A 27,922-nucleotide genomic window follows, 5' to 3' on the forward strand; every position below is an offset into this window, starting at 1 on the left:
GAAAGATAATATTTCCTATCCTCTACCTCTACCACGTTCCCTTATATATCACAAGGAGGTACTTAAACCCTCATCTCAAACAATCAGCCCCAAGCACAAAAAGAAACTGTTACTAAAGTTCACTTCATTCAACAAAGACTTATTTTCACCATCTTCTGTGAGGAATTATGCTAGGTGGCTGGGTAGAAAGATAAAAGCCATAGTCCTTGACCTTAAGAGAGATAAGGCAGTCATAGGGTTACAGTCCCTGGCCTCAAGAAAGACAAAAGCAGTAGTCCCTAGCCTCCAGTGGGAGAGACACGTAAGGAAAGAGATAATGACAATACAGCATAGTAAGTCCATGGTAGATGCTAGGTCAGGACAGAGAAGGGAACTTAAATCAGAACTGATAGAGAAGAAAGACAAGGAATTAATAGTACTTCAGCTAAATTTTGAAGAAGGAATATTTAGCCAGAAGGAAAAGGCAGGAAATGAGTATCAGAGGCAAGAAGCCCTTGTAGAGTAGAACACATGATATATCACAGGGACTGTAAACAGTTTAGCAATTCTCTGAAGCATAGGACCCAAACCTGAGAGCAGGAGATAAGTGAAGAGACTAGAGACAGCCATAGTTAACTTCAAATTACTACTAAAGGATGTTAAATATGGGATAAATTTGTGCAATGAAAGACCATTTTTGAAGTACAGTGTTGCGAATAGACTGAATGTGTGAGTCTAGAAATAGTCACACTAGTGAGGAATCTGAAATGAATGAGAATCTAAAGCAGTACCCATGAAATGAGAGAAAAAAAGGGTCTCAAGAAACATTAAGGAGACAGAATTGATTGAACTTTGTCACAGAAGAGATGGAGGTTGTAAAACAGAGGGATAAGTTCTTGTCTTAGCAAATGAATGGATGCTAAGATGGTAATGATGAGGATTTCAGTTTCAGTTAGCTTGAATTTCAAGTTGAATCTGAAGTGTCTTAGGTGGTTGGACATTCAAGTTCAGGAAAGAGATATGGACTAGAATGCCATAAAATATCAACAGTGCTCTGAAAAAGATCCACCAGGAGCAATGTGGATGTTGAGAACACAAAAAAACCCCAATGAAAACTGATATTTTAAGGAGTGGCCTAGGAGGAGAAGCCCTATAAATAAGACTGAGGAGTGAATGGAAAAATGGAGGCTCTTGTGGAAAGCAAGGGAAGAGAGTTTCATGAATTGTTAATTAATAGTACATCAAACTGACTAAGGTGAACAAAGATAACATTAAAGAGTCTACTTCAGTTTTCCAACTAGTTTATAAGTGATTTTAAAAAGAATAGTTTCAGAGAACATTTAAGGGAGAAAGCTAGATTATAGTGAGTTCAGAAGAAAATGAAAAATAAATTCATGGATGTAACTAGTAATGGCTACTTCAAATTTATCTGAGAGGGAAAGGAAAGTATAGAGAGTCTCCAGCTAGTGAGGGACAACGGGATCAAAGGAGCGCTTATATATATACTGTATGTGTGTGTGTGTAAACTAATTTTTCAATAAAATTTTATTGAAGTATATCATTCATATATGAATATACATAAACAATAAGGATATTGTAAAAGTTGTGAGCTTATAAAACAAACATGCATATTATCATACAGGGCTCCCATATATCACCCTACCACTCACACCTTCCATTGTTGTGAAACATTTGCTACAAACTATGAAAGAGCATTGTCAAAATATTATTACTAATTATAACCCATATTTTACATTTGGTGTATTTTTCCGTAAACCACCTGATTATTAACACTCTGTATCAATATTATACATTTGCTATAGTTCATAAGAGAGTGTTCTCACATTTGTTCTGTTAACCATAGCCCATCTTTTACCACTGGCTTTCCTGTGTTATACGCTCCCATGCTTTGTACAGTCCATTCAAAGTATGTACTCATTGGCTCTCATCTTCATCAAAGTTGTACTGTCATTACCTCAGTTAATTTTAGAATGTTTTCATTTCTCCAAAAGGAAAAAACCCATACCCCTATTTATCACCCTACTGTTGTCCCTTAGAATTGATATACCTTCTTTGCCACTGCTGCAAAAAATATTACAATATTACTGTTAACTAATGTCCATCAGTAACATTAGTTATAATTTCCCCATGTATCACCATATTCTTAACACTTTGTAAAAGAACATTCTTCTATTTCTACTATAAACCACAATCTTCACCTACCACCAAAATCACTATGTTATATATAGGTGGGATTATACTTTTAATGGGAAAGACATGGACCTATTCATATGCCAAGGGGAAGGAACTTTAGAGAAGAACAAAGTAAAAAATTCCTAAATCAGTTTAGAAAGTCACTTAAAAGTACTTAGAGATATATACACACACCCACACACACACTCCACATACACATACTTAGGGCTGTAACTCTGAAAAATTGAATAGTGCCATCAGAGTATTTCTATCATATTTTAAGTCAAGGGTTGTTTGGTTCTACTTCAAAGACAGAAATTAGGATGGAAATTGGAGTATAGAGGAAGAGATATGTCTAGGGTTTAGGGTGCTCCAAGATTCCACTACCAAATGGACCTTGCAACTTCATTTTCCAATTTCATTACCACCCCCGTTGAATTATGCATTTCAGAAGATGAGCAGATAAATAATTGTCAGTGTTTCAATAACTCACCAGCTCTGACAGCCTCATTCTCCAGGACGACCCTATTAAAAATAAAGCGGATATACTTGGAGGGGACAGGCGTTCTGGGACCCTCTTTGCCCAACAAGTGGAGAATCTTAGTAGCCAGAACAGTATGTTCACAGTCCTCAATGAATTCACAAAGGTGAGCTAAACCTGATTCTTTACTCTCAGGATTCTCTTCCACGATGCTGATGATGCAGTCTACAATGGCCCGCTTGTATTCAAAGCCTCCCTGGCAAAAGAAGATAAAACTGCCGTTCATTCGAAGAAACTTTTTGGAGAAATGCTTATACTCCAAGGCTTGTGCTTATAATATTCAGATTTTATTTCCCTCCTGTATTAGTTTCCCAAGGCTGTCATAACAAATTACCACAAACTTGGTGGTTTAAAACAACGGAAACTTATTCTCTCACAGTTCCAAAATCAAGGCACTCAGTTGGTCCAGCCTCTGTGAGATGGCTCTAGCAGAAAATCCTGCCTTGCGTCTCCTAGCTTCTGGTGGGAGCCAGCCATCCTTGGATTGTAACTGAATTCCAGTCTCTGCTTCCGTCTTCACATAGACTTTTCCCCTGTGGGTCTTTGCTTCTGTGTCTCTTCTGCTCTTCATATATGGACACCAGTTATACTGGATTAAGGGTCCAGCATACTCTGGAATGATGTCATCTTAACTAGTTATATCTGCAAGAACCCTGTTCCAAATAAGGTTGCATTCTAAGTCACTGGGGTTGAGGACTTCAGCTTATCTCTTTGGAGTACAAAAATCAAACCCTAATACCACCCTTTATGAAGGAATCAAAAGTGTGTTTTCTCCAAGTGGGAAAGCCAATGAAATAGCATGTTTATTAATGATAACAGAGCAACCAGAATTAAGCACAATAATTGAGAGGCACACTGAGATAGTGATTAAAACACTACAGGGAAGTGGATGTGGCTCAACTGATAGAGCATCTGCCTACCATATAGGAGGTCCAAGGTTCACACCCAGGGCCTCCTGGTCCATGTGGTGAGCTGGCCTACGCGCAGTACTGCCACATGCAACAAGTGCCATGCCACTCATGGGTGTCCCCCACATAGGGGAGCCCCATGTGCAAGGAGTGCGCCCCACAAGGAAAGCCACCCCATGTGAAAAAAGTTCAGCCCACCCAGGAGTGGCACCAAACACACAGAGAGCTGACGCAGCAAAATGACACAACAAAAAGAGACACAGATTCCTGGTGCTGCTGAGAATGGAAACAGACACAGAGGAACACACAGTGAATGGACACAAGAAAACAGACAATGGGGGGTGGGTGGGGAGAGAAATAAAAAATAAATCTTAAAAAACAAAACAAAATTGGTTTTTAGTAGGCATCATCAGAATTTAAGGTAGCAACTTCAATGATTAAAAAGCAGAACACTTACATCATCTCGGAGCATGTTGGAGAGGAAAGTCATCATGACACTGTGCTTTCGAGGATATTTCTGACAAAGAGCACTAATTGCCTGTACAACTACCACCTGTAGAAAAACAAACAGAAAGGACATTCATCTTTATAACTTTAGCTACTAAGAATACTTTCCTTTTATTTACTTCAAGCAAAGACATGCTGGAGAACCAAAATGACAAAAGTGGTTCTTCGTGAAATATGAATGAGAATACTTCAAAAGAAAAAATTTTTAAATGTAAAAAATGAATTTCACTCAAGAGAGTTCATCTTTCTGCTCAAGCAAATAAGCCTGTAAAATTCTTAGAGTGAACAGTAAAGATGAAAGGCTTAAACAGACTGATTTCCATAGGAGAAATAATGAATGTTATCAAGGAACTACTTCACAAAAAATCTCCAGGGCACAAATGGTTTGTAGGGGAATGGTTTATCAAAACTTTAGAGACCAATGTCAAGAACCGTGAAGGGTATGAGACTTTATGGTACTTGCAGTCTAACAAGATAGCCTGCCACAATTTCATGGATGCTAGTAGAAAACATGAGACTTCTGGGTCAGAAATAAAAGAGTTTCTGAAACTGAAAGCAATGAAAGTGGCCACACTATCCATATTGTGGGGCTAGTTCCCTGAGCCCCAGTTCCCACAAGATAATGTGAAGAGATCTGTACCCACAGTGGGTTGTATTATAGGAGAAGAATCCTGACCAATGGAACTTGAATCTTTTAAAACAGGCAGTAAGCAAGCTTGCTCTTTGTTCTGAAACACAATCTATTTTATACTGGACAATAAGCATGTCCTTTGCTGCAAAGGGAGACACTATCTATAACTTCCAGGGTTGGAAGGAAACATGTCCTTTACTCTTGAGGGTGACTCTCTCCATCTTTCAAAGCTGGAAGAGATCTCACGCTACACAAAGGGACCAAGTTGGGACATTCAGGAACAAAGGAAAATTAACACCTAACATGCAAGATATGCAGAAATATGACACCCATGGAAAATTTAGACTTACTGCCGACAACCAGAGAGCCCCAAAATCTACATAAGTTGTTTCAGAGCATAGAAAATGAAGGGAAAAACCCAAGTTGATTTTATGAAGTAATGATATGCCTAGATGTAATAAAGATGATATACACACAAAAAGAACAAGTACACACTGAAATCACTGATGAATATTGATGCAAAAATTTTAAGTTAAAGATTAACAAGCAGATTCCAACCCTACATTAAGTAAATAATATACCATGATGAAATAGGATTTATACCAAGAATGCAAGGATGGTTCAATATTAGAAAATTGTTTAATATAATTCACCACATTAATGAGTGTAAAGAGAAAACTTATAGGGTTATATAGAGAGACGTGGAAAAATCTTTGACTAAATCTAACACCCACTGCTTGTAAAAATTATTGAGAAAATAGGACCAGATGTATACTTAATGTAACATGATTAAATATATGCCTCAATCTAATGTTGGCACCTTATTTTAAGGAGAAACCCAGGAAGCGAACTTGGCCCAGTGGTTAGGGCGTCGCCTACCACATGGGAAGTCTGCGGTTCAAACCCTGGGTCTCCTTAACTCGGGTGGAGCAGGCCCATGTGCAGTACTGATGCGCACAAGGAGTGCCCTGCCACGCAGGGGTGTCCCCGCATAGGGAAGCCCCACGTGCAAGGAGTGCGCCCCGTAAGGAGAGCTGCCCAGCACCAAAGAAAGTGCAGCCTGACTAAGAATGGAGCCGCCCACACAGAGAAATGACACAACAAATGACGCAGCAAAAAGAAACACAGATTCCCGTGCTGCTGACAACAACAGAAAGTGGATAAAGAAGATGCAGCAAATAGACACAGAGAACAGACAACTGGGGTGGGGGGGAAGGGGAGAGAAATAAATAAATAAATAAATCTTAAAAAAAAAAATTAAATAAAATAAAATAAAATAAAGGAGAAACCCAACAGGCATTCCCATTAAAGTCATAAAGAAAGTAAGTATGCTCATTATATCTATCATTATTTAACGTTATTTCTGGTGATATCAGCTGATACAATTAGACAAGAGAAAACAGAGAAGAAATGGAAAAGAAAAATCAAACCTTCCTCTATTTACATATGACATGACAGTATACCTTGAATCTTTAGAGTATCAGTGATAAAACGAGCCCAGCAAGGTAGCATAATATAAAATTAATATGAAAAATATTTTTTTCATATACATGAATATTCATATGCATGAATAATAACCAGTTAGAATATATAATGGATGAGAAAATCCAATTTATAATAGCAACAACATAAACGATAAAATGATTAGCATTTTGAAAACATTCAGAACTGGTATAAAAATAGTACTATATTAAGCATTCTTGAAAGACACAAAAGTAGACTTGAACAAATAAAAAGCACTCCTTGTCCTTGGTAAGGATGTTTCAACATCCATATGTCTGTTTTTCCCTAAGTTAACTTATAAATTATATAGCATCACAATAAAAAAGACAATGAGATTTTTTATGAAGTTAAACTAGTTGATACTAAAGTTCACAAGGAAAAATAAATAGGCAAGAATAGCTAAGAAAATACTGAAAACAAAGAGCAACTAGGGAGGAGCTAACAGGTCTTAATATAGCCTAACGAAGCCCACAATGAGCCCCAAGTGCAGAGGAACCTTAGGATATGATAAAGATGATCTCTCAAATCACTGGGTCATAGACGGACTTTCAAGTAAAAATTTTTAGAACAACTAGATAGTCACTGGAAAAAGTTAAAATCAGATCCATTTCTCACATTATATACAATAATAGAGCCCCAATGGATCAGAGATTTAAATGTACAGGAAAATATTACTTATTTACACTTATGTTCTGTAATTGTTTTGATTGTTTTGATCATGAAATATTTGTATATTAATAAGAATTTTAAAATTATAGGAAAACTGAAAAAAAAATGTACAAAATAAAACTATACATGTATTAGAAGAGAACATGGTGAATTCTTCTATAGTCTGAGTGGAGAGGCTTTCTAATCATGACTCAAAAGTCAAAAGCACTGAAAGAAAAGATTGATAAATTTAATTACATAAACATTTTAAATTTGTGCATGTTAAAAGACACCATAAGCAATGTCTGAAGACAAAGGAACTGAGAGAAAATATTTGTAACATAATTCACAGATAAAGGGCTAATATCCCTAATATACAAAAAACTTTAAATAAATAATTAAGGAAACAAAAGGCCAAAAATCCTTTAGAAAATAGGCAAAACACATGAGCAGACAATTCACAGAAAAAGAATTCAATGGCTCTTGAAAACATGAAAAGGTGTTTAATTTCTCTCATAAATATGGGAAACTAAAATTAAAACTACACTATGATACCATTTCTTATCCATTATATTAGCAAAACTACAAAAGCTTAACAATGATGAGGCTAAAGGGAGACTTGCACTCTCATACATTGCTAGAAGAAATTAGCCTTCTCTATAAAACTTTATTCATTTACCCAGTATACCGACTTCTAGGAATTTACCCTGAAGATAAACATACTTCCAACATTTTGAAAAAGCAATTGCACAAGGTTATCCATTGCAGCATTATTTGTAATTGCAAACTAACTATCTAAGCGTGAGAGATTGGTTCAATAAACTATGCTACACACAGGATGGAATACTTACGCAGCTGCAAAAAAGAACAAGCACTACCTCTATGAACTGATTAAGTAAGATTTCCAGTACATATTGTTAAGTACAAAAGCAAAGTACAAAAGCACATATACAGTATATTGTCTATCATGTACAAAAAAAAAAAGGGAGAATATAAGAAATACATATGTATTTCATATTTTCACCAGCAGAAACACAGAAAGGATAAACCAGAAATCTTTAATAAAGTTGGTTGGTTAGGAGAAGTTTGAAGTGGGAGACAGTAGAAGGGATATGAAAGAAACACACTTTTGAGTATACTTTTTTGCATAGTTTTGACTTTTTAATGCATTCATAACATTCTACAAATTAAAAAGATAAAATTAGATGAACAAGGATCGGAAAGGAGAAAATACTAAAACTGAAAGAAAACTAAAACAAATGAATCCGTGTTTTGAAAGAATCACATAACCACAGTGGGGAGGTGGGGGGAAGAAAGAATTAATCCAAATAACTTATAAAGCCAGTATTTGAGTATTTTGTGTGCACAGATTTTAAAAGATCAATTTTAGACAAGAGGTTCTTTTCATATTAAACATACATCAAACAACTATAATATAACTGACACTGAAATTCTAGGCTTAGCTCTTCTGTAAGTATAATTTCATTTTTATTACACAGTAATGTGAGGTAGGGACTATTATTATCTCCATAGTACAGCTAAGGAAACTGAAGCAGCAAGAGTTTACGTGGCTTGCCTGAGGTCACAGATCCACTAACGGTAGAACCAGGAGTTAAAGCCAGGGATTCTGACTTCAGAGGTTAATTCTCGTAAACACCACACAGACTGCTCCAAACCCTTCACTCCTTAGCCTGACATTTGAAATTGGTCCTGTGTATGCATTTCTCTTGGGACTATACAGAGTAGTGAAACTATTGGGTTACAGGATATGCATATGTTCAGCTTTAGTGGATGTTCCCAGTTTTCCAAAATGGCTGTTCAATTTGTACTACCACTCACAGTGTATGAAAGGATTGGTTTTCTACCTCCTTAACAACACTGGGTATTTCTTAACATTTTCACTTTAGCCTTTCTGGTTCATTAACTGCATTAAGCTTTTATTTGTTTGTTTTTCCATTTCCTTGATGATTATAAAATTGAGTTACTTTTCATATGTTTGTGGCCATTTGGATTTCCTTTATTATATAGGGTCTATTCAAGACTTGCCCATTTTTTTTCAATTGCCTTTTTTTAAAAATAGGAGCTCTTTATACATTCTCAAATTGAGTGCTTTCTCAGTATATATATTCCAAACATCTACTCTGAGGCTTGCCTTTTTATTCTTTATAGTTCTTTTGGCAACTAAAATTATTAACTTTAATCAGGATCAATTTATCAAAATTTCCTTTATGGCTTGTGTAGCCAGCCATTTGATAAGGTTATGAATTCCAAAAATAGATATTGGATTATGTTTGTAATCTAGTCTGTACCTGGGCATGATTAAGTTATCATTAGGGCTTTGATTGGGTCATGTCATTACGGAATGTCATGGCAAAGAACGGAGTTGAAGGTTTTTGATGTTGGAGTTTTGATGTTGGAGTTTGATGCTGAAGCCTTAAGTTGGAGCCCTGGGAAGTAAGCTCACAGAGGAAAGAGAAACAAGTCTCAGGAAGAGAGGAACCCTGAACCCAGAAAGCCTGAACCCTTGCAAATGTTGGCAACCATCTTGCTCCAACATGTGAAAATAGACTTTGGTGAGAGAAGTACCTTATGCGTATGGCCTGGTATCTGTAAGCTCCTGCCCCAAATAAATACCCTTTATAAAAATCAACCAATTTCTGGTATTTTGCATCAGCACCCCTTTGGCTGACTAATATAACTTGTTTAAGAAATATTTTTCTTACTCTAAGGTTCTGCTATGTTTTCTTCTAAAATCTTTATTGTTTTGCTTTGTACATTTATATCTGCAATCCATCTGGAATAGATGTTTGTGTGTAGCATGAAGTAAGGGTGAAGATTAATATTTTTCCATATGAATATACTATTGGTGAACTTCTATGATAACTCTTTTTGTGTTAAATTTTTATTTTTTAAAGAAGCTTTAGATTATATAAATGTTACATCAAAAATATAAGGGATTCCCGTATACCTGAACCTCTCTCCCTCCCATAATTTTTAAATCTTAACTAGCACAATCAATACCTGAACTCAAAGATATAACTAATATAGATATGTCAGGTAGCAGAAAAACAGACATGCATTTGAAATTAGAAATCTAGGGTTTAGTTTTAGCACTGATGCTAATTCACCGTATGACCTTAGATAACTCAGTAATTTTTTAAAAAATTTTCTTTTGCTCTTTTTAAAAACAGAAGTTGTAGGTTTAGAGAAAAATCATGCAGAAAGTACAGAGCTCCCATATACCCTCTTCATACATAGTTTTCCCTATCATCAACATTTTGCATTAGTGTGGTAACTTGGTTACACATGATGAAACAGTATTATTATAATTTTACTACTAAATATAGCCCATAGTTGACATTACAGTTTTCTGTTTATTGTACAGTTCTAGAATCTTTTAAAATTTTTATTCTGATAACATAAATATAATCTAAATTTTCCCATTTTAACCATGTTCAAATATATAGTTCAGTGGTGTTCATTACATTCACACATCATGCCATCACCCCAGTTAGTCATCTTTTTTTTTTTCAAACTATATTTCAAATTTAAAAAATTAAATTAACAGGCAAAAGGCAGTTCAACAAGTTATAGACGCATTATTCCACAAAACTTCTGTAAAGGCACTTTTATCTCCTCCAATCCTAAAAACAAACTTGATTGTTCCTCCAGTGTCCAGAAAGAAACACAGATGAGCACATAGTGGTTAAATGACATGATCAAGGTCTCCTTGTTAATGAAGAAAATGAAGGAAAGGAAAAAAAGCTTAATTATAAAATAGCTCATTAAAACTAAATGCCATATATATATATATTTTTACCTTTAGGATTGATATAGTACATTCTTTGCTTTTGTGACAAAAATATCACAATATTATGGGGAAAGGCAGGAAGAGATGAGAGGTGGAGGCGTCTTTGGGACATGGAGCTGCCCTGGATGGTGCTTCAGGGGCAATCACCGGACATTGTAAATCCTCACAGGGCCCACTGGATGGAATGGGGGAGAGTATGGGCCATGATGTGGACCATTGACCATGAGGTGCAGAGGTGCCCAAAGATGTACTTACCAAATGCAATGGATGTGTCATGATGATGGGAATGAGTGTTGCTGGGGGGGGAGAGGTGGGGTGGGGGTGGTGGGGTTGAATGGGACCTCATATATATATATTTTTAATGTAATATTATTACAAAGTCAATTAAAAAAATGCTATTGATAAGAATAGAAAAAAAAATATCACAATATTATTACCTATAGTCTATAAATTATATTAGTTATATTTTCCTCATGTATCACCATATTCTTAACACCCTGAAGTGGAACATTCCTGTATTTATATTTTTAACCACAATTCTCATTTACCACCAAAATCACTGTTATACATTTCCTATATGATCCTCCAGTTGTCCTCCAACTAATATCGACCTCCCTAGACTAACCATTTCAGCCACAATCACATCCATAAAGCGACATTTGTTACACTCATTATAATATGCTATCATCAACCCCATACATTACCACATATGTACAACTGACCTTATTAAACTTTCTACATACATCCAGCATCAGCTCCCCCTTCTCCACCCACATCCCATTACCCACTGACCTATATACCACAGTCCAACTAGTCTACTGATCTTATTTAGTTCATATTAGTGAGACTATACAATATTTGTCCTTTTCTGTCTGGCTTATTTCACTCCATATAATGTCCTCAAGGTTCCTCCATGTTGTCATGTGCTTCCCTAATTCATTTCTTCTTACAGCTGAATAGTATTACATCATGTGTATATACACCATATTTTGTTAATTCATTCATCAGTTGATATGCATGTAGGTTGCTTCTATCTTTCAGCAATTGTGAATTATACCACAAGGAACACTAGTATACAAGTATCTGTTTACATCCTTGCTTTCAGTTCTTCTGAATATATTCCTAGTAACAGGATTACTAGATCATATTGCAGTTCTATATTCAGCTTCTTGAGGTACTGTCAAACTGTCTTCCACAGAGGCTGCACCAGTCTACACTCCCACAGTGAAGAAGTGTTCCTGTTTCTCCACATTCTTTCCAGCACTTTTAATTCTCTGCTTTTTTAATAATGGTCATTCTAAAAGGAGTGAAATGGTATCTCATTGTACTTTTGATCTGTATTTCCCTAAGAGCTAGTGATATTGAACATGTTTTCATGTGCTTTTTTTGGCCATTTATATTCCTCTTTGGAAAAATATCTATTCAAGTCGTTTGCCCATTTTAAAAATTGGGTTGCTTGTCTTTTTATCATTGAGTTGTATGATATCTTTATATAACATGGATATCAAACCCTTATCGGATATGTGGTTTCCAAATATTTTCTCCCACTGAGTACATTGCCTAAAAAGGCAAAGACTTCTTGACAAAGTCTTTTGAAGTACAAAATTGGGGGATGGGGTGGGGAGTAGGGTATATGGGAACCTCTTATGCTTTTTAAACTTACGTTTTGTGTGATCTATTTATCTTTAAAAAAAAAAATGAAAAAAAATCAATGGCGAAACAAAACAAAATCTAAATAATTTTACTGTGAGTGCTTCAAACTTTTCTACCTGTATTGGCCTAAAGAAGATGGATCAAGAAAAGGGAATGTAAATTAGGCCATATTCCCAGGGCAGGTGAAATTAGCATGTAGTACTTGTGCTAGCAGAGGAAGATTTTTTTTTCACCTTTGCAACAATTTAAGACAGGAGTTTACAAAGGAAAAGAAAAATATTACATGAGAATCAGAAAGAATAGGAAAGAAAGCCACAATTATCTTCTTGATCCTTTCTTTCAACCTTTTTTAGTCTTCTTTGTAATGTGAGACTATGCTTAAGAACTTGTGGTTTTATTATTTCAATATTGCCATATTTAGAATATCTAAAATGTAAAATGTGTTCCAATTACTGTGACATACAATTTGTAGCCCTGATTTTGTCTCTTTATTCATTCATTCTTTTTTTTTTTTCCAACAAGCATTTCTTGTGCACTTATTATATACCAGGCTCCTTGCTAGGCCCTGGTTACAGGACCCAGTGACACTCCTGGTGTGTTTATTGGAACTAGTGGGTGTCAGGGGCAGAAAAACATAAAACGGCAAAGATACCTTGCCTGAAACTGGGTACAAGTGAAGGCAGCACAGAGACTTGTCCGTTCTGCATGGGGTGAGATATATCAAGGAATTCATTGATGAACGCTTAGTCTAACAGAATGTACTCTTAACAGTGGTATTTGCTAATTACCTCTCCTCCAAAATGATAAGAAGTAAAAATCCTCATTGATGCTGATAGAGGTTGAAATTATCACAAACACTTTTGAAACTTTAGGCAGTTTCTTAAAATTGTAAACACATACCTATGTGATTCAGCAAATCCTCTCCTAGGAAAATAATGTATCCACAAAAATTTGTAAATGAATGTTCACAGCAGCTTTTTTTAAATAGTAAAACTGAAGACATATTAAATATTCATCAACAGGATTATGGATAAAAAATTAGCCACATAATGGAGTACTAATCTGCAATGAAATGGGATAAACATGATATACATGCAAAAAAACAAAAACAAAAACAAACTTCATTGAAACTTTAAATGCAGGTAAAAAAAGAAAAAGAAAAAAGAAATCTTCCAAAATACAAAATAGTTCTTTTTCTGAGCTGTCATTCATAAATAAATAAATTTTTTGAAAAAAGTAATACAAAAGTCTAATTTTGAGGAAGTCACGTTTATCTATTTTTTTCTTTCACTGCTTGTGCTTTGGATGTAAGATTTAAGAAACCACCACCTACTAAAAGATCTTGATGATGTTTCCCTACCTTTCCTTCTAGTAGTTTTATGGTTCTAGTTTTTAATATGTAGGTCCTTGATCCATTTTGAATTAATTTTTGCATAAAGTGTGAGATAGGCACCCTCTTCCTTTCTTTTAGATAGGGATGTTCAGTTTTCCCAGCTCCATTTGTTGAACAGACTGTTCTGACCAATTGAGTAGGTTTGATACCCTTGTCAAAAATTGCTTGACCATATATGTGAGGGTTTATTTCTGAACTCTTGATTCAATCCCACTGGTCAATCTGTCTATGCCATAGTATCATGCTGTTCTTATCACTGTAGCTAAGTAATATGCTTGAAAGTCAGGAAGCAAGAGTATTCCAACTTTGTTCTTTTTTTTAAAGATAATTTTTGGCTATTTGGGGCCCTGGTCCTTCCAAATAAGTTTAATAATTGGCTTTTCCAAGTCTACAGAGAAGGATATTGGAATTTTTATTGGGATTGCATTAAATCTGTAGCTCTGTTTGGGTAGAATTGATATCTTCATGATATTTAGTCTTCCAACCCACAAATATGGAATATCCTTCCATTTATTTAGATCATCTTTGGTTTCTTTTAGCAATGTTTTATAGTTTTCTGAATACAGGTGCTTTATGTTCTTGGTTAAATTTCTTCCTAAATATTTGATTCTTCTGGTCTCTATTGTAAATGGAATTTTTTTCCTCCTCAGATTGCTCATTACTAGTGCATAGAAACACTACTGATTTCTGCATATTAATCTTGTATCCCACCACTTTACTGAAATCATCTATTAGTTCTAGTTAACTTCGTTGTGGATTTTTTGGGGATTTTCTAAGTAAAAGATATCATCAGTGAATAACAAAGGGTTTATTTCTTCCTTTCCTATTTGGGTGTCTAGTGTCTTAGCACAAAGTTATTCACAGTATCTTCTTATGGTCTCTTTTAATTCAGCTAGGTGAGTTGTAATGACCCCTTCCTCATCTCTCATTTTATTTATTCACATCTTCTCTCTTTTTTTCTTTGTTAATCTAGCTAAGGGTTTATTGATTTTCTTCATCTTCTCAAAGAACCTACTTTTAGTTTTGTTGACCCTATTGTTTATTTTTTTAATTCTCCATTTTATCTATTTCTGCTCTACTCTATTATTTCTTTCCTTTTGCTTGCTTTGAGATTGGTATGTATTCTTTATCTAGTTCCTCCAGTTTGATCTTTGATTTTAGGTCTTTTTTTTTTTAATTTATTGAAATTTATCACTCATACAATAAACACACATAAACAATAAATATATAATAGTTGTGAACTTACAAAACAAACATATAACATCAAACAAACATCTATAACATCTCACCCTACCACCAATAACTTGCATTGTTTTTAAACCTTTTTAACTAATGATTAAAGAGCATTGTCAAATGTGATAGCCAGGTCCTGAGCCTCAACAGACTCCAGCACCTACAATCTGATCTATTGGACTTACCACACTCAGCTAAGATGGAGTTGAAGAAGGACAACCACCACACCATGGAGCCTAGAGTGATTACAACTGAAAATGGGAGGACTGCATCCAGCATCCATGTGGAATCTGAGCCTCCTCTTGACATAGAGGTGCAATGGACACAACCAATCCAATGTCCACATAGAAGAGGTGGCATTGGATTGGGAAAAGTGGACATGGTGGACGATGGGTATGGGGAAAGGCAGGAAGAGATGAGAGGTGGAGGCGTCTTTGGGACATGGAGCTGCCCTGGATGGTGCTTCAGAGGTAATCACCGGACATTGTAAATCCTCACAGGGCCCACTGGATGGAATGGAGGAGAGTATGGGCCATGATGTGAACCATTGTCTATGAGGTGCAGAGGTGCCCAAAGATGTACTTACCAAATCCAATGGATGTGTCATGATGATGGAAACGAGTGTTGTTGGGGGGGGGAGAGGGGGGGTGTGGGGTGGGGTTGAATGGGACCTCACATATATATTTTTAATGTAATATTATTACAAAGTCAATAAAAAAAAAATAAAGAGCATTGTCAAAATATTACTACTAAACAAAGTATTTTTCCCCAACCAATCCGATTCTCTTTATATTATTTATATATGAACATACATAAACAATTAAGTGTATAGTAAAAGTTGTGAACTTACAAAGCAAACATACATAACATCATACAGGGGTCCCACACATCAACCCTCCACCAACACCTTGCATTGTCATGAGATGTTTGTTACAAACTATGGAAGAACACTGGCAAAATCTTACTACTAATCATAGTTCTTATCTTACATTTGGTGTGTTTTTCCCCCAGTCCACCCTATTATTATTTTTTAAATATATTTTTTTATGACAGAAGTTGTAAACTTATAAAACAATCATGCACATGTGAAGAATTTCCAAACAACACCCCTCCGTCAACACACCACAATGTGGTATGTTGTTATAGATAAAATAATATCATCTGATTATTTCCATGTCCACAGTTGCCATGTCCATAGTGTACATTTGGCTCCTATTTTCCATACTGCCTACGTATCAACAGAGAACATCTTTTGCATAGATGCAAGAATATTATATTATTACTACTAACCACAATCCATAGGTCACTCCAGCTGTATTTTTCCCATGCTTCTCCACATTCCCAACACCCTGCAGTAGTGATATACATTTGTTCTAGCTAACAAAGGACACTCTTGCATCTACCACCAAACACAATTCTCACCCACCTCTTGGTTTACTGTGCTATCCAGTTCCTAGATTATTCTCAAGCATTCTGTCAATTGACATTTACATAACTAGACTACCATTTTCAGTCACAGCCACATTTATAAACTAGCTGTTACTCACTGTGTGTTACCATCCACTCTATACATTTCCACAATTTTACAGTGAAGCTAATTAAAACTTCTACATACATTAAACATCAGTAGTCCACTCAGTCCTTCTCTCATCTCCTTTAAGAACGCACCACATACCACCAGGTCTTGAAGATATTTTCCAATAATTTCTTCTAGACGTTTTAGGGTTCCTGCTTTTATTTTTAGTTTTTTGATCCATTTTGAGTTAGTCTTTGGATAAGGTGCAAGATAGGAGTCCTCTTTCCTTCTTTCAGCTATGGATGTCCATTTCTTTCAGCACCATTTGTTGAATGGATTGTTCTGCCCGAGCTGTGTGAGTTTGATAGGCTAGTTAAACATCACTTGACCATACCTGTGAGGGTCTGTTTCTGAACCATAAATATGGTTCCATTAGTCTATTGTGTCTGTCTTTAAGCCAGTATCGTGTTGTTTTTACCACTATAGGTATGTATTATGGTTTAAAGTCTGGAGATGAGGGTTCACTTTTCCTTTTTATGATGTTTCTGGTTATTCAAGACTCCTTACCCTTCCAAATAAATTTAATGATCGTGTTTTCAATTTTTTCTTTAATGCTGTTAGAATTTTTATCGAGTTTGCATTAAAACTGTATATCAATTTGAGTAGAATTGACATCTTAATGATATTTAGTCTTCCAATCCATGAGCATGGAATATTCTTACAGTTATTTAGGGCTTTTTTCATTTGTTTTAACATTGAGTTGCAGTTTTCTGAATATAAGTGCTTTACATCATTGGTTAACTTTATTCCTGACTATGAGTTTTATCTGTAATATTTTATTTTCACCACTCTCTGACACTTTTAGTTACTTTTATTGATATAATCTTCATTTCTAGACTCTCTTCCAGGCCCCTCTCTCCTGTCTTTTCTTTTCAGGATCTAGCACACCCTTCAATATTTCCTGAAAATCTGGTCTCTTGCTTAGAAATTCTCTCAGTTTCTGTTTATCTGTGAATATTCTAATTTCGTCCTCATTTTTGAAAGACAGTCTTGCCAGATATAAGAGTCTTGGTTGGAAGTTTTTCTCTTGTAGAATCTTAAATATATCGGACCACTGTCTTCTTGCCTCCGTGGTTTCTGGTGAGAAATCAGTTCTTAATCTTATTGGATATCCCTTACATGTTTTTCTCTTGCTGCTGTCAGAATTCTCTCTTTGTCTTTAGCCTTTGACATTCTGATGAGTATGCTTCTTGGAGTTGGTCTATTTGGATTTTTTTTGGATGGGAGTACATTGTGCTTCTTGGACAGGGATATCTATGTCCTTCAATAAGGTTGGGAAATTTTCTACCATTATTTCTTCAAATATTCCTTGTGCCCCTTTTCCCTTCTCTTCTCCTTCTGGGACACCTGTGACATGTATGTTTGCATGCCTTTTGCTGTCATTTAGTTCCCTGAGGACTTGTTCAAATTTTCCCATTCTTTTCTGCATCTCTTCCTTTATATGTTCACTTTCAGAGGGCATTTCTTCAAGTTCACCAATCCTTTCTTCTGCCTCCTCAAGTCTGCTATTATATGATTCCAACGGTTTTTTCATTTCATTGATTGCACCTTTCATTCCCATAAGATCTGCTATTTTTCTATGTATGCTTTCAAATTCTTCTCTGAGCTCATCCAATGTCTTCTTAATATACTTAATCTCTTTAGCCATCTCATTGAATTTATTAAGGAGATTTGTTTGATTTGAGTTGTTGAGTTGTCTCAACTCCTTGATGTCATCTGGAGGCTTATCTTGTTCCTTTAACTGGCCATATGTTCCTGTTTCTTGGTGTGGATTGTAATTTTTTGTTGGTGTCTTCGCATCTGGCTTACTAGAGTATTTTTTCTGGGTGCAGTTTTTCTCTTTAGCTTAGGGCTTCCTATCGTTTCTCCTTGCTGGTTATGCAGTAGGAGCCAAGGATGTAGTTGGTGCTGTAAGCTGTGGAGGCTCAAGCTGCCCTCATTGCACCAGGGACCACTGAAGCTTCTTCCAACTTTCTCCTTTGCCAGGGGTAGGGACAGAGTCACAGCTATGTGGAATAATCCACATGCAGGCCTAGACTGTAGTTGCCCAGAGAGACTGATGGAGCTTCACATCCCTTTCTCCCCCACCTGGGGCAGGGATGGAGCTGCAGGTGTGGGCAGCAATCTATGCAGACTTCTGATTTTCAGTTTATGCCAGCCAAAGTTCCCTGCAGTTACCTGTGGGCTCCTAAGATTCCTCCCCGCCGGAGGCGGGTCTGAAGCCTAGGCTGGGGCTGCAGGCTGATCTTCGAGAAAGAAACTGTCAGCCTGGCTTCCCCTCAGGCTGGGGGTGGAGTCAGAATGGGGGCTACTGGCCTCTTTCTGACTTGGGCTGTTTCTCACCCCAGCTGTTGCCAGGGTTATCTCTTAGCCAGCCAAGTTTCCCAATCAGTAGCTGAAATCAGCAACCAGCCATTTCCTCCTCCCGTTTCTGGGAAATGGCACTTCCAATTCCCGTCACAGAACAGCTCCTGGGATGGCTTGTGCCGCCAGAGTAGGATAATCACCAGCCTCTGCGGCTTGGCCAGTAATTTCCCAGAGAAGTTGGCGCAGATCCTCCCTGCTGGAGGTGGCACTGGGGCCTAGGCTAGACCTGCAATATGATCTGGATGGGAAGAAGCTGGTCCCCACCAGCACTGGGATCCTCAGTCCGCCCCACTTCCCTTCATGCCAGGCGTAGAGTTAAGATGACGGCTCCTGGCCTCTTTCTGACCTACACAGGCTCAAACCTTAGCTGTTCTCAGGATCATACTGTAGCCCACTGAATTTCCTCATCATAGCTGAAATTGGTGCCCAACTGTCTCTTCCTCCCCATTTTGGGTAAGTGGAGCTTTCAATTCCAGCCACAGAACACCTCCCAAGGCGGCTTGTGCCTCCAGTGGAGGATGGCACCAGCCTCTGTGGCATGGAGCGCTCTACTTATGAGTCTTCTCTGCAGATGAGCAGTCTCCTCCTTCCACTCCTTCAAGGATGTTGCAGGATGCTCTTCTGATCTTCTGGAGCCCCCAGACAGGTACCTCAGCTGGCTCTAGAGAGCTCTGGGTATTTGCTAACTGCCCTGTAGCAGGAGCTAATTCTAGGAGCTCCTTACTCTGCCACCATCTTGCTGATTCTCCCCTATTTCTTCTTTTTAATATAAGTGCTGGGAGTTGTTACATTTGTACTATTAACCATGGCCCATCATCCACAACAGGGTTCACTGTGTTACATAGTACCATATTTTGTATAATCCATCCAAAGTGTGGACTTAATGGTCCTCAGTATCATCACAGAGTCGTGCATTCATCACCACACTCAATCTCAGAACATTTTTATTACTCCAAGAAGAAATATCCCATAACCTCTTATACTCCCCTATTATTGACCCTTAGCATTGATATAGTAACTTTTGTTATAATTGGTTAAAGAATATTATAATATTACTCTTAACTACAGTCTATGGTTATAGTTTACATTAGTTATATTTTCCTTGTTACCACCATATTATTAACATCTTATAATAGTGATGTACATTTGTTCCAGTTCATGGAAGAATATTTTTGTATTATTAACTACAATCCTTATCCACCACTGGGTTCATTATGTTATACTGTTCTAAGTTTATCCTCTAGCTTTCTTCGAGTGACGTTTACAACCCTAGACATCCCCTTTCATCCACAATCATGTCTATAAATATGCACTGCTAATTATACTCACTATATATTGTTACCATGTTCTCTATCCATGTCCCAACATTTACAATCAACCTTAATTATAATGTCTACAGACATTAAGCATCAGCTCCACCTTCTCACCCTTCATTCTATTTCCTGGTAACCTATACTCTAGATATTAACTCTATGCAATTACTCATCGCAATTAGTTCATATTATTCATACCTATAATATTGTCCTTTTTGTGTCTGGCTTATTTCACTCAACATAATGTTCTCAAAGTTCATCCATACTGTCATATGTATCCAACTTCATTTCAACTTTCATTTCAACTTTCATTTGTTTATCTATTTGCTGGTGATGGACACTTGGGTTGTTCCCATCTTTTGGCTATTGTGAATAGTACCACTATGAACATCGGTGTGCAAAGGTCAGCTCGTGTCCCTGATTTCAGTTCTGAAAATATGCCTAGCAGTGGGACTGCCAAATCATATAGCAGTTCTCTATTTAGCCTTCTGAGGAACCACAAAATTGTATTCCACAGAGGCTACACCATTCTACATTCCCACCAACAGTGAAGGCGTTTTCCTATTCCTATTTCTCCACATCCTTTCTAACAATTATAGCTTTCTATGTTTTTAATAATGGCCACTCTATAAAGTAAAATATCTTATTGTAATTTTAATTTGCATTTCCCTAATAGCTAGTGATTCTGAGCATCTTTTCATGTACATTTTAGCCATCTATATTTCCTCTTTAGAAAAATGTCTATTCAAGTCTTTTGCCCATTTTAAATTGGGCATTGTATGTTGTATGATCTCTGTATATATCGTAAAAATTACATTGAGTTGTATGATCTCTGTATATATCCTAAAAATTAAACCCTTATCAGATATGAGGTTTCCAAATATTTTCTCCCTTTGAATAGGTTGCCCTTTTACATTCTCTACAAACTCATTTGAAGCACAAAAGTATTTAATTTTGACAAGGTCCCATTTATCTATTTTTCCTTTAAGAACACATACTTTACAATTTTTTCTTCAAGAAACCATCTCCTACCACAATATCTTGAAGATATTTCCCTACGTTTTCTTCTAGGAGTTTTATGGTTGTAGCTTTTACATTTAGACCTTTGATCCATTTTGAGTTAATTTTTGTATAAGGTGTGAGAAAGTGGTCTCCTTTCTTTCTTTTGGAAATGGATATCTAGTTCTCCCTACACCATTTGTTGAAGAGATTGTATTGTCCCAGCTGGGTGGGCTTGACAGCTTTGTCAAAAATCACTTGACGGACTGTAGGAAGATGGCATCAGACTAACAGGCAGAGCTGAATGCTTTCACAAAAGCAACAGAGAAAGCGCCAAAAGCTATTCGAGGGACATGCTGTGGGGGATCAGCAGACCAGGACAGTGCTATAAAACTTCCCAGAGAGTGAGAGACAGATAGAAGAAGCTGAAATGACAAACATGAGTTACCAAGGCCCCATGGTGGCTAGAAAGGTCTTCCGTCTCCCACTCCCAAGATATTTAGCTGGTTAAAACACCTGGCTTACTGAAAGGGGAGCAGACATCTTCCTTTCTGTCAGCTGTTTCAAGGGAAAAGGGAGCAGAGGTTGGGATGCTTTTCTTCAGTGAATTCAACCAGAAGTGCACACTTTGAACTTCCAATCTGGAGATTCAACACAGGAACACAGAAAAGCCAAGACTAAAACACCTCTATGGAAAGGTATGCTGACTAGTGCCGTCTGATGGCCTGTCTGGAAATTGCATGGCCAAAAACTGTTCATGCTCTGTATCCTACCCCTGGGAGAAAGTCTGTACCCCAATAGTGAGTCCCTGGCCCAATTTTGAAAATGTAAGTTGGGCAATTTTAAAGAGTAAGAATAACTTGAACCAGATTTCAAAGAAGAGCTCTGGTGGAAAAAAAAATATGCAAGAGAAAGAAATTAGCCATCAGAGTAAATTCTCCAAGCCATAGGAGGAAACAGGAAGAGATGGCCCAGCCAAAAGCACAAACCAAATATCCTGAAGAGTTATAGGATTTAATACAGTTAATCAGGGATAATCACACAACTGTCCAAATCACTTCAAAGAATTTAAAGAAAATATGACTAAAGAAATAAAGGATATTAAGAAGACACTAGGAAAGCATAAAGCACAATTTCAAAGCCTGCAAAGAAAAACAACAGACCTTATGCGAATGAATGAGATTAAAAATCTCATTTTAATGAGATTAAAAATACATTAGAGGCATGTAAGAGTAGATTTGAATTGCTTGAAGACAGAATTAGTGATTTCAAAGACAGAACACTTGAACTGGAAAAGACAGGGGAACGGAAAGGGAAGAGAATGGAAAAAATGGAACAGAGTCTCAGGGAACTGAATGACAATGTGAAACATATAAACATTCACATTATTGGTGTCCCTGAAGGAGACAAGAATGGAAAAGGGGCAAAAAGATTATCTGAGGAAATAATCACTGAAAACTTCCCATTCCTAATGAAGGACATAAATATCAATATCCAAGAAGGGGGAAACGGACTTTGGCCCAGTGGTTAGGGCGTCCGTCTACCACATGGGAGGTCCGCGGTTCAAACTCCGGGCCTCCTTGACCCGTGTGGAGCTGGCCATGCGCAGCGCTGATGCGCGCAAGGAGTGCCGTGCCACGCAAGGGTGTCCCCCGCGTGGGGGAGCCCCACGCGCAAGAGTGCGCCCGTGAGGAGAGCCGCCAAGCGTGAAAAGAAAGAGCAGCCTGCCCAGGAATGGCGCCGCCCACACTTCCCGTGCCGCTAACGACAACAGAAGCGGACAAAGAAACAAGACGCAGCAAATAGACACCAAGAACAGACAACCAGGGGAGGGGGGGTGGAATTAAATAAATAAATAAATCTTTAAAAAAAAAAAAAATATCCAAGAAGGACAACACACCCCAAACAGATTTAATCCAAATAGACTTACCCTGAGACACCTACTATTCAGAATGACAAATATGAGATAAGGAAAGGATTCTGAAAGCATCAAGAGAAAAACAAAGCATCACATATAAGGGAAACTTGATAAAATTAAGTGCCAAACTCTCATCAGAAACCATGGAGAAGAGAAGAAAGTGGTATGATGTATTTAAGGTATTGAAAGAGAAAAACTGCCAGCTAAGAATTCTGTATCTGGCAAAGCTAACTTTCAAAAATGAGGGTGAGTTCGAAGTCTTCACAGACAAAAACTGATAGACTATGTTACCAAGAGACCAATCTTGTAGGAGATACTAAAGGGGGTGCTGCAGCCTGAAAGGAAAAAATGAGGGAGAGAAATTTGGAGAAGAGTTTAGAAATGAAGATTGTTAGAAAGGGTAAACAAAAGAATAAGAAGTCAAACAGCAGAACAATATGATAACAGAGATCTGAAGGACAAAATGGATGAAGTAAATAATGCCTTTACAGTAATAACACTCAATATAAATGGACTGAACTCTCCACAAAAGACAAAGATTGATAGAATGGAGAAAAAAAGAGCTGGAGTAGACCAGATAAATGTAAAATAACAACAACATTATAGTATATGAACAATAATTACACAGTGCAGGTGGCAAATTGTTCCTATGTTCAAATAGGAACATAGGTCTATATATTTTTTTCATACAATTATGAAATTTTGTCTATTATTTTTTTTCATACAAAACAAATACTTGCTTTTAATTGAGGAGGGCTGGAGAGAAGATTATTAATGGATACTTCATTTTTCTTTAACCCTTTCTTATTCATCTCTTTAATTAAAATAATCTATCTGGATCAATAACGATTTAGTATGACTACTGTTGAACAAGATTTTGGGTCTTTCTGCCTCATAAAATTATGAGTTTGCAAATTGTTATCTGCTGTAATTCATTCTAATAAGATGTGAAGAATTCCCAAATAGGAATATGATTATCTAGAAAGAATTATGGCCTAAATGAAATAAATAACTAAACCAATAATTTATTTCATTCTTAGAGATTATAATGTCTAATAGTTAGAGCTGTAATATAAAAATTAGAATTATGTTATAGTCAATTTCTATAATATTTAAATTATTATTCACATTTATAAATGTCTGTTGCTATGCTATCTATTTTTATAGTTGATTATATTATATTTAACCTAGCCTTGCACTCTCATTTAAAATTTATTATTTCTTTCCATCTATTTTTCTAATTATTTTACAGTAAAGGACTTTTTAACAGCTAAAAAAAAAGTCATTGGTTATACATTTTAGATGGATCATATGGTATGTGAATATATCTCAATAAAACTCCTTAGTAAACAAATAATTGTACAAGAATAGCCAGAAATAGCAGCCATGTACAGCAGGGGAAATAGATTGAGAGGTGAGGAATTTTCTTGTTTGTCTGTCTTTTTTGTTTATTACTGTTATTGAAATAATGAAAATGCTAAAATAATGATTGAAGTGATGAATGCACAATTATGTGATTATACTAAATACCACTGATTATACACTTTGGATAAATTGTATGCTTTATTAATATGTATCAATAAAACTGATTTGTTTGGGAAAAAAAACTCTTGACGATAGATGTGAGGGCCTGTTTCTGAACTTTCAATTCAATTCCATTGGTCAGTATGTCTTATCTTTTTGCCAGTACACGCTTTTTAACAGTGTAGCTCTGTAATATGCTTCAAGGTCAGGAAGTGTGAGTCCTTTAACTTTGTTCTTACAGTTGAAGTAATTTTTGGCTATTCAGGGCCCTTTCCTTCCAAATAAATTTAACTGACTTTTCCATTTCTGCAAAGTAGGCTTGGGATTATGTTGAATCTCTAAATCAATTTGGGTAAAATTGACACCTTAACAATATTTAGTATTTCAATCCATGAACACGGAGTGTCCTTTCATTTATTTAGGTCTTCTTTTATTTCTTTTATCAATAATTTTCTGAATATAAGTCTTTTATGTCCTTGGTTAAGTTTATTCCTAAATATGTGATTCCTTTAGTTGCTATTGTAAATGGAATTTTTGTCCAGATTTCCCCCTCAGATTGCTCATTACTAGTGTATAGAAACATTCCTGATTTTTGTGTTTCAATCTAATAACCTGCCAATTTGCTGAACTTATTTATTAGCTCTAGTAGCTTTGTTGTAGATTTTTCAAGACTTTCTAGATAGATCAGGTCATCTGTGAATAATGAAAGTTTCACTTCTTCCTTTCCAATTTGGATGCCTTTTATTTCTTCTTCTTGCCTAACTGCTCTAGCTAGAACTTACAGCACAATATTGAATAACAGTGGTACCAGTGGACATCCTGTCTTGTTCCCAATCTCAGTAGGAAAGTTTTCAGTCTTTCAACATCGAGTACAATGTTAACTGTGGTTTTTTCATATATGCCCTTTATCATGTTGAGAAACTTTCCTTTGATTCTTATCTTTCGAGTGTTTTTATCGAGAAAGGATGCTGTGTTTTGGCAAATGCCTTTTCTATATCAATTGAGATGATCTTGTGACTTTTCTCCTTCATTTTATTAATGTGGTATATTACATGAATTGATTTTCTTGTGTTGAACCACCCTTGCGTACTTGGGATAAAATTCACTTGATCATGGTGTATAATTCTTTTAATGTGCTGTTGGATTTGATTTCCAATTATCTTGTTGAGGATTTTTGCATGTATATTCATTAGAGAGATTGGCCTGCATTTTTTTTCCTTGTAGTATCTTTTTTTAAGGAGGTGTCAGGAATTGAACCCAAGATCTCATACATGGGAAGCAGGCGCTCAGCCATTTAGTTACATCCACTCCCCAATGAGAGTTGGGTTTTTTGTTTGTTTTTTCTTTGTTTTTAGGAGGTATAGAAATTGGACCCGGGACCTCATACATGGGAAGCAGGTGCTCATCCACTTGAGTTACATTGTCTCCCCTTTCACAGTATTATCTGGCTTTGGTATTAGGGTGATGTTGGCTTCAAAGAATGAGTTAGGTAATGTTCCCTGCTCTTGAATATATTGGAAGAGTTTTAGCAGAATTAGTATTAAATCTTCTAGGAATGATTAGTAGAATTTACCAGTGGAGCCACCAGGTCCTGGGCTTTTCATTTTGGGGAGGTTTTTGATGACTGATTCCACCTCTGTACTTGTGATTGGTGTGTGGAGTCTTCTATGTCTTCTAAGGTCAGTGGATGTTTGTGTGTTTGTAGGAAATCCAAGTTGTCTAGTTTGGTGGCATACAGTTCATAAAACCCTCTTATGATTGTTTCCATTTCTGTACAGTCAGTAGTAATGTCCCCCTTCTCATTTCTGATTTTATTTGCATCTTCTCTTTTTCACTGTAGCTAAGGGTTTGTCAATTTTGTTGCTGTTCTCAAAGAAACAACTTTTAGTTTTCTTGATTGTTTTTTGTTATTGTTGCTCTCAATTTCATTTATTTCTGCTCTCATCTTTATTTCCTACTACTTGCTTTGGGGTTAGATTGTTGTTCTTTTTCTAGTTCCTCTACAAGATACTTCTTTTAATTCTTTCTTCCTTTTTAAGGCAGGCATTTAGGGCTATAAATTTCCCTTTCAGCACTGCTTCTGCAGATTCCATAAATTTTGATATGTTGTGTTATTATTTTCATTCTTCTCAAGATATTTACTTATTTCTCTTGCAAAGTCTTTTTTGATTCACTGATTATTTAAGATAGTGTTGTTTAGCCTCCACACATTTGTGCATTTTCCAGGTCTTTGCCTGTTATTGATTTCCAGCTTCATTCCATTATGATCAGATAGTGCTCTGCATAATTTCAATCTCTGTAAATTTTTTTAGACCTATTTTGTAACCTAACATGTCATCTGTCCCAAAGAATGAGCCATGAACACTTGAGAAGAATGTGTACTCTGCTGTTTTGGGATGTACTATTCTGTGTATGTCAGGTGTAGTTCATTTATCAAATTATTCAAGTTCTGTATTTCCTTATTGATTTTCTGTCTAGATGTTCCATCTGTTGATATGAGTAGTGTATTGAAGTCTCCAACTATTATTGTAGAGACAGCTATTTCTCCCTTTAGTTTTGCTAGTGTTTGCCTCATGTATTAGGTTGGTGCAAAAGTAATTGCAGTTTTGCACTGTTGAAATTTGCTGTTTGATATTGGCTTGCATCCTTAAATAAATGTAGTTTTATTATACATCATTTTAATGTGCATTTCTCGCTCTATGTTTTTTTGCTAGTGACTTATTACTTGCTGTTTATTTTATATTTATTTTAGACTATGGAAATGATGTTAGAAAAAAAGCAAATTTGAGTGATTTTCTTATTTGAGTTCAAAATGGGTCGTAAAGCAGTGGAGACAACTTGCAACATCAACAATGCATTTGGCCAGGATTGTGATGTGCAATGAAAAGTGGATTTTAGATGACAATCGGTGATGATCACCTCAGTGGTTGCAACGAGAAGCTCTAAAGCACTTCCCAAAGCCAAACCTGCACCAAAAAAAGGTCATGGTCACTGTTTGGTGTTCTGTTGCCAGTCTGATCCACTACAGCTTTCTGATCCCGGTGAAACCATTACCTCTGAGAATTATGCTCAGCAAATCAACAACATGCATCTAAAACTGAACGCCTGCAGCCAGCATTGGTCAACAGAAAGGGCCCAATTCTTCTCCATGACAACGCCTGACTGCATGTCGCAAAACCAATGCTTCAAAAGTTGAACGAATTGGGCTATGAAGTTTTGCTTCAT

General features: G+C 36.4%; 1 protein-coding gene across 2 annotated transcripts in view; it reads right to left on the reverse strand.

Annotated features, from left to right (window-relative positions):
• Positions 1-27,922, reverse strand: part of COPG2 (COPI coat complex subunit gamma 2) — a 195,533-nt gene that overhangs the window by 49,052 nt on the left and 118,559 nt on the right. For both annotated transcript variants that reach the window (XM_058297360.2, XM_058297361.2), the window contains exons 13-14: positions 4,079-4,174; positions 2,666-2,909 (exon numbers count right to left, since the gene is read on the reverse strand). In XM_058297360.2, the coding sequence (XP_058153343.1) occupies positions 2,666-2,909; positions 4,079-4,174 (340 nt within the window). The remainder of the gene's footprint in view (positions 1-2,665; positions 2,910-4,078; positions 4,175-27,922) is intronic.

The sequence above is a fragment of the Dasypus novemcinctus genome, chromosome 5 (assembly GCF_030445035.2).
Source record: "Dasypus novemcinctus isolate mDasNov1 chromosome 5, mDasNov1.1.hap2, whole genome shotgun sequence".
In the NCBI taxonomy this organism is placed as follows: Eukaryota; Metazoa; Chordata; class Mammalia; order Cingulata; family Dasypodidae; genus Dasypus; species Dasypus novemcinctus.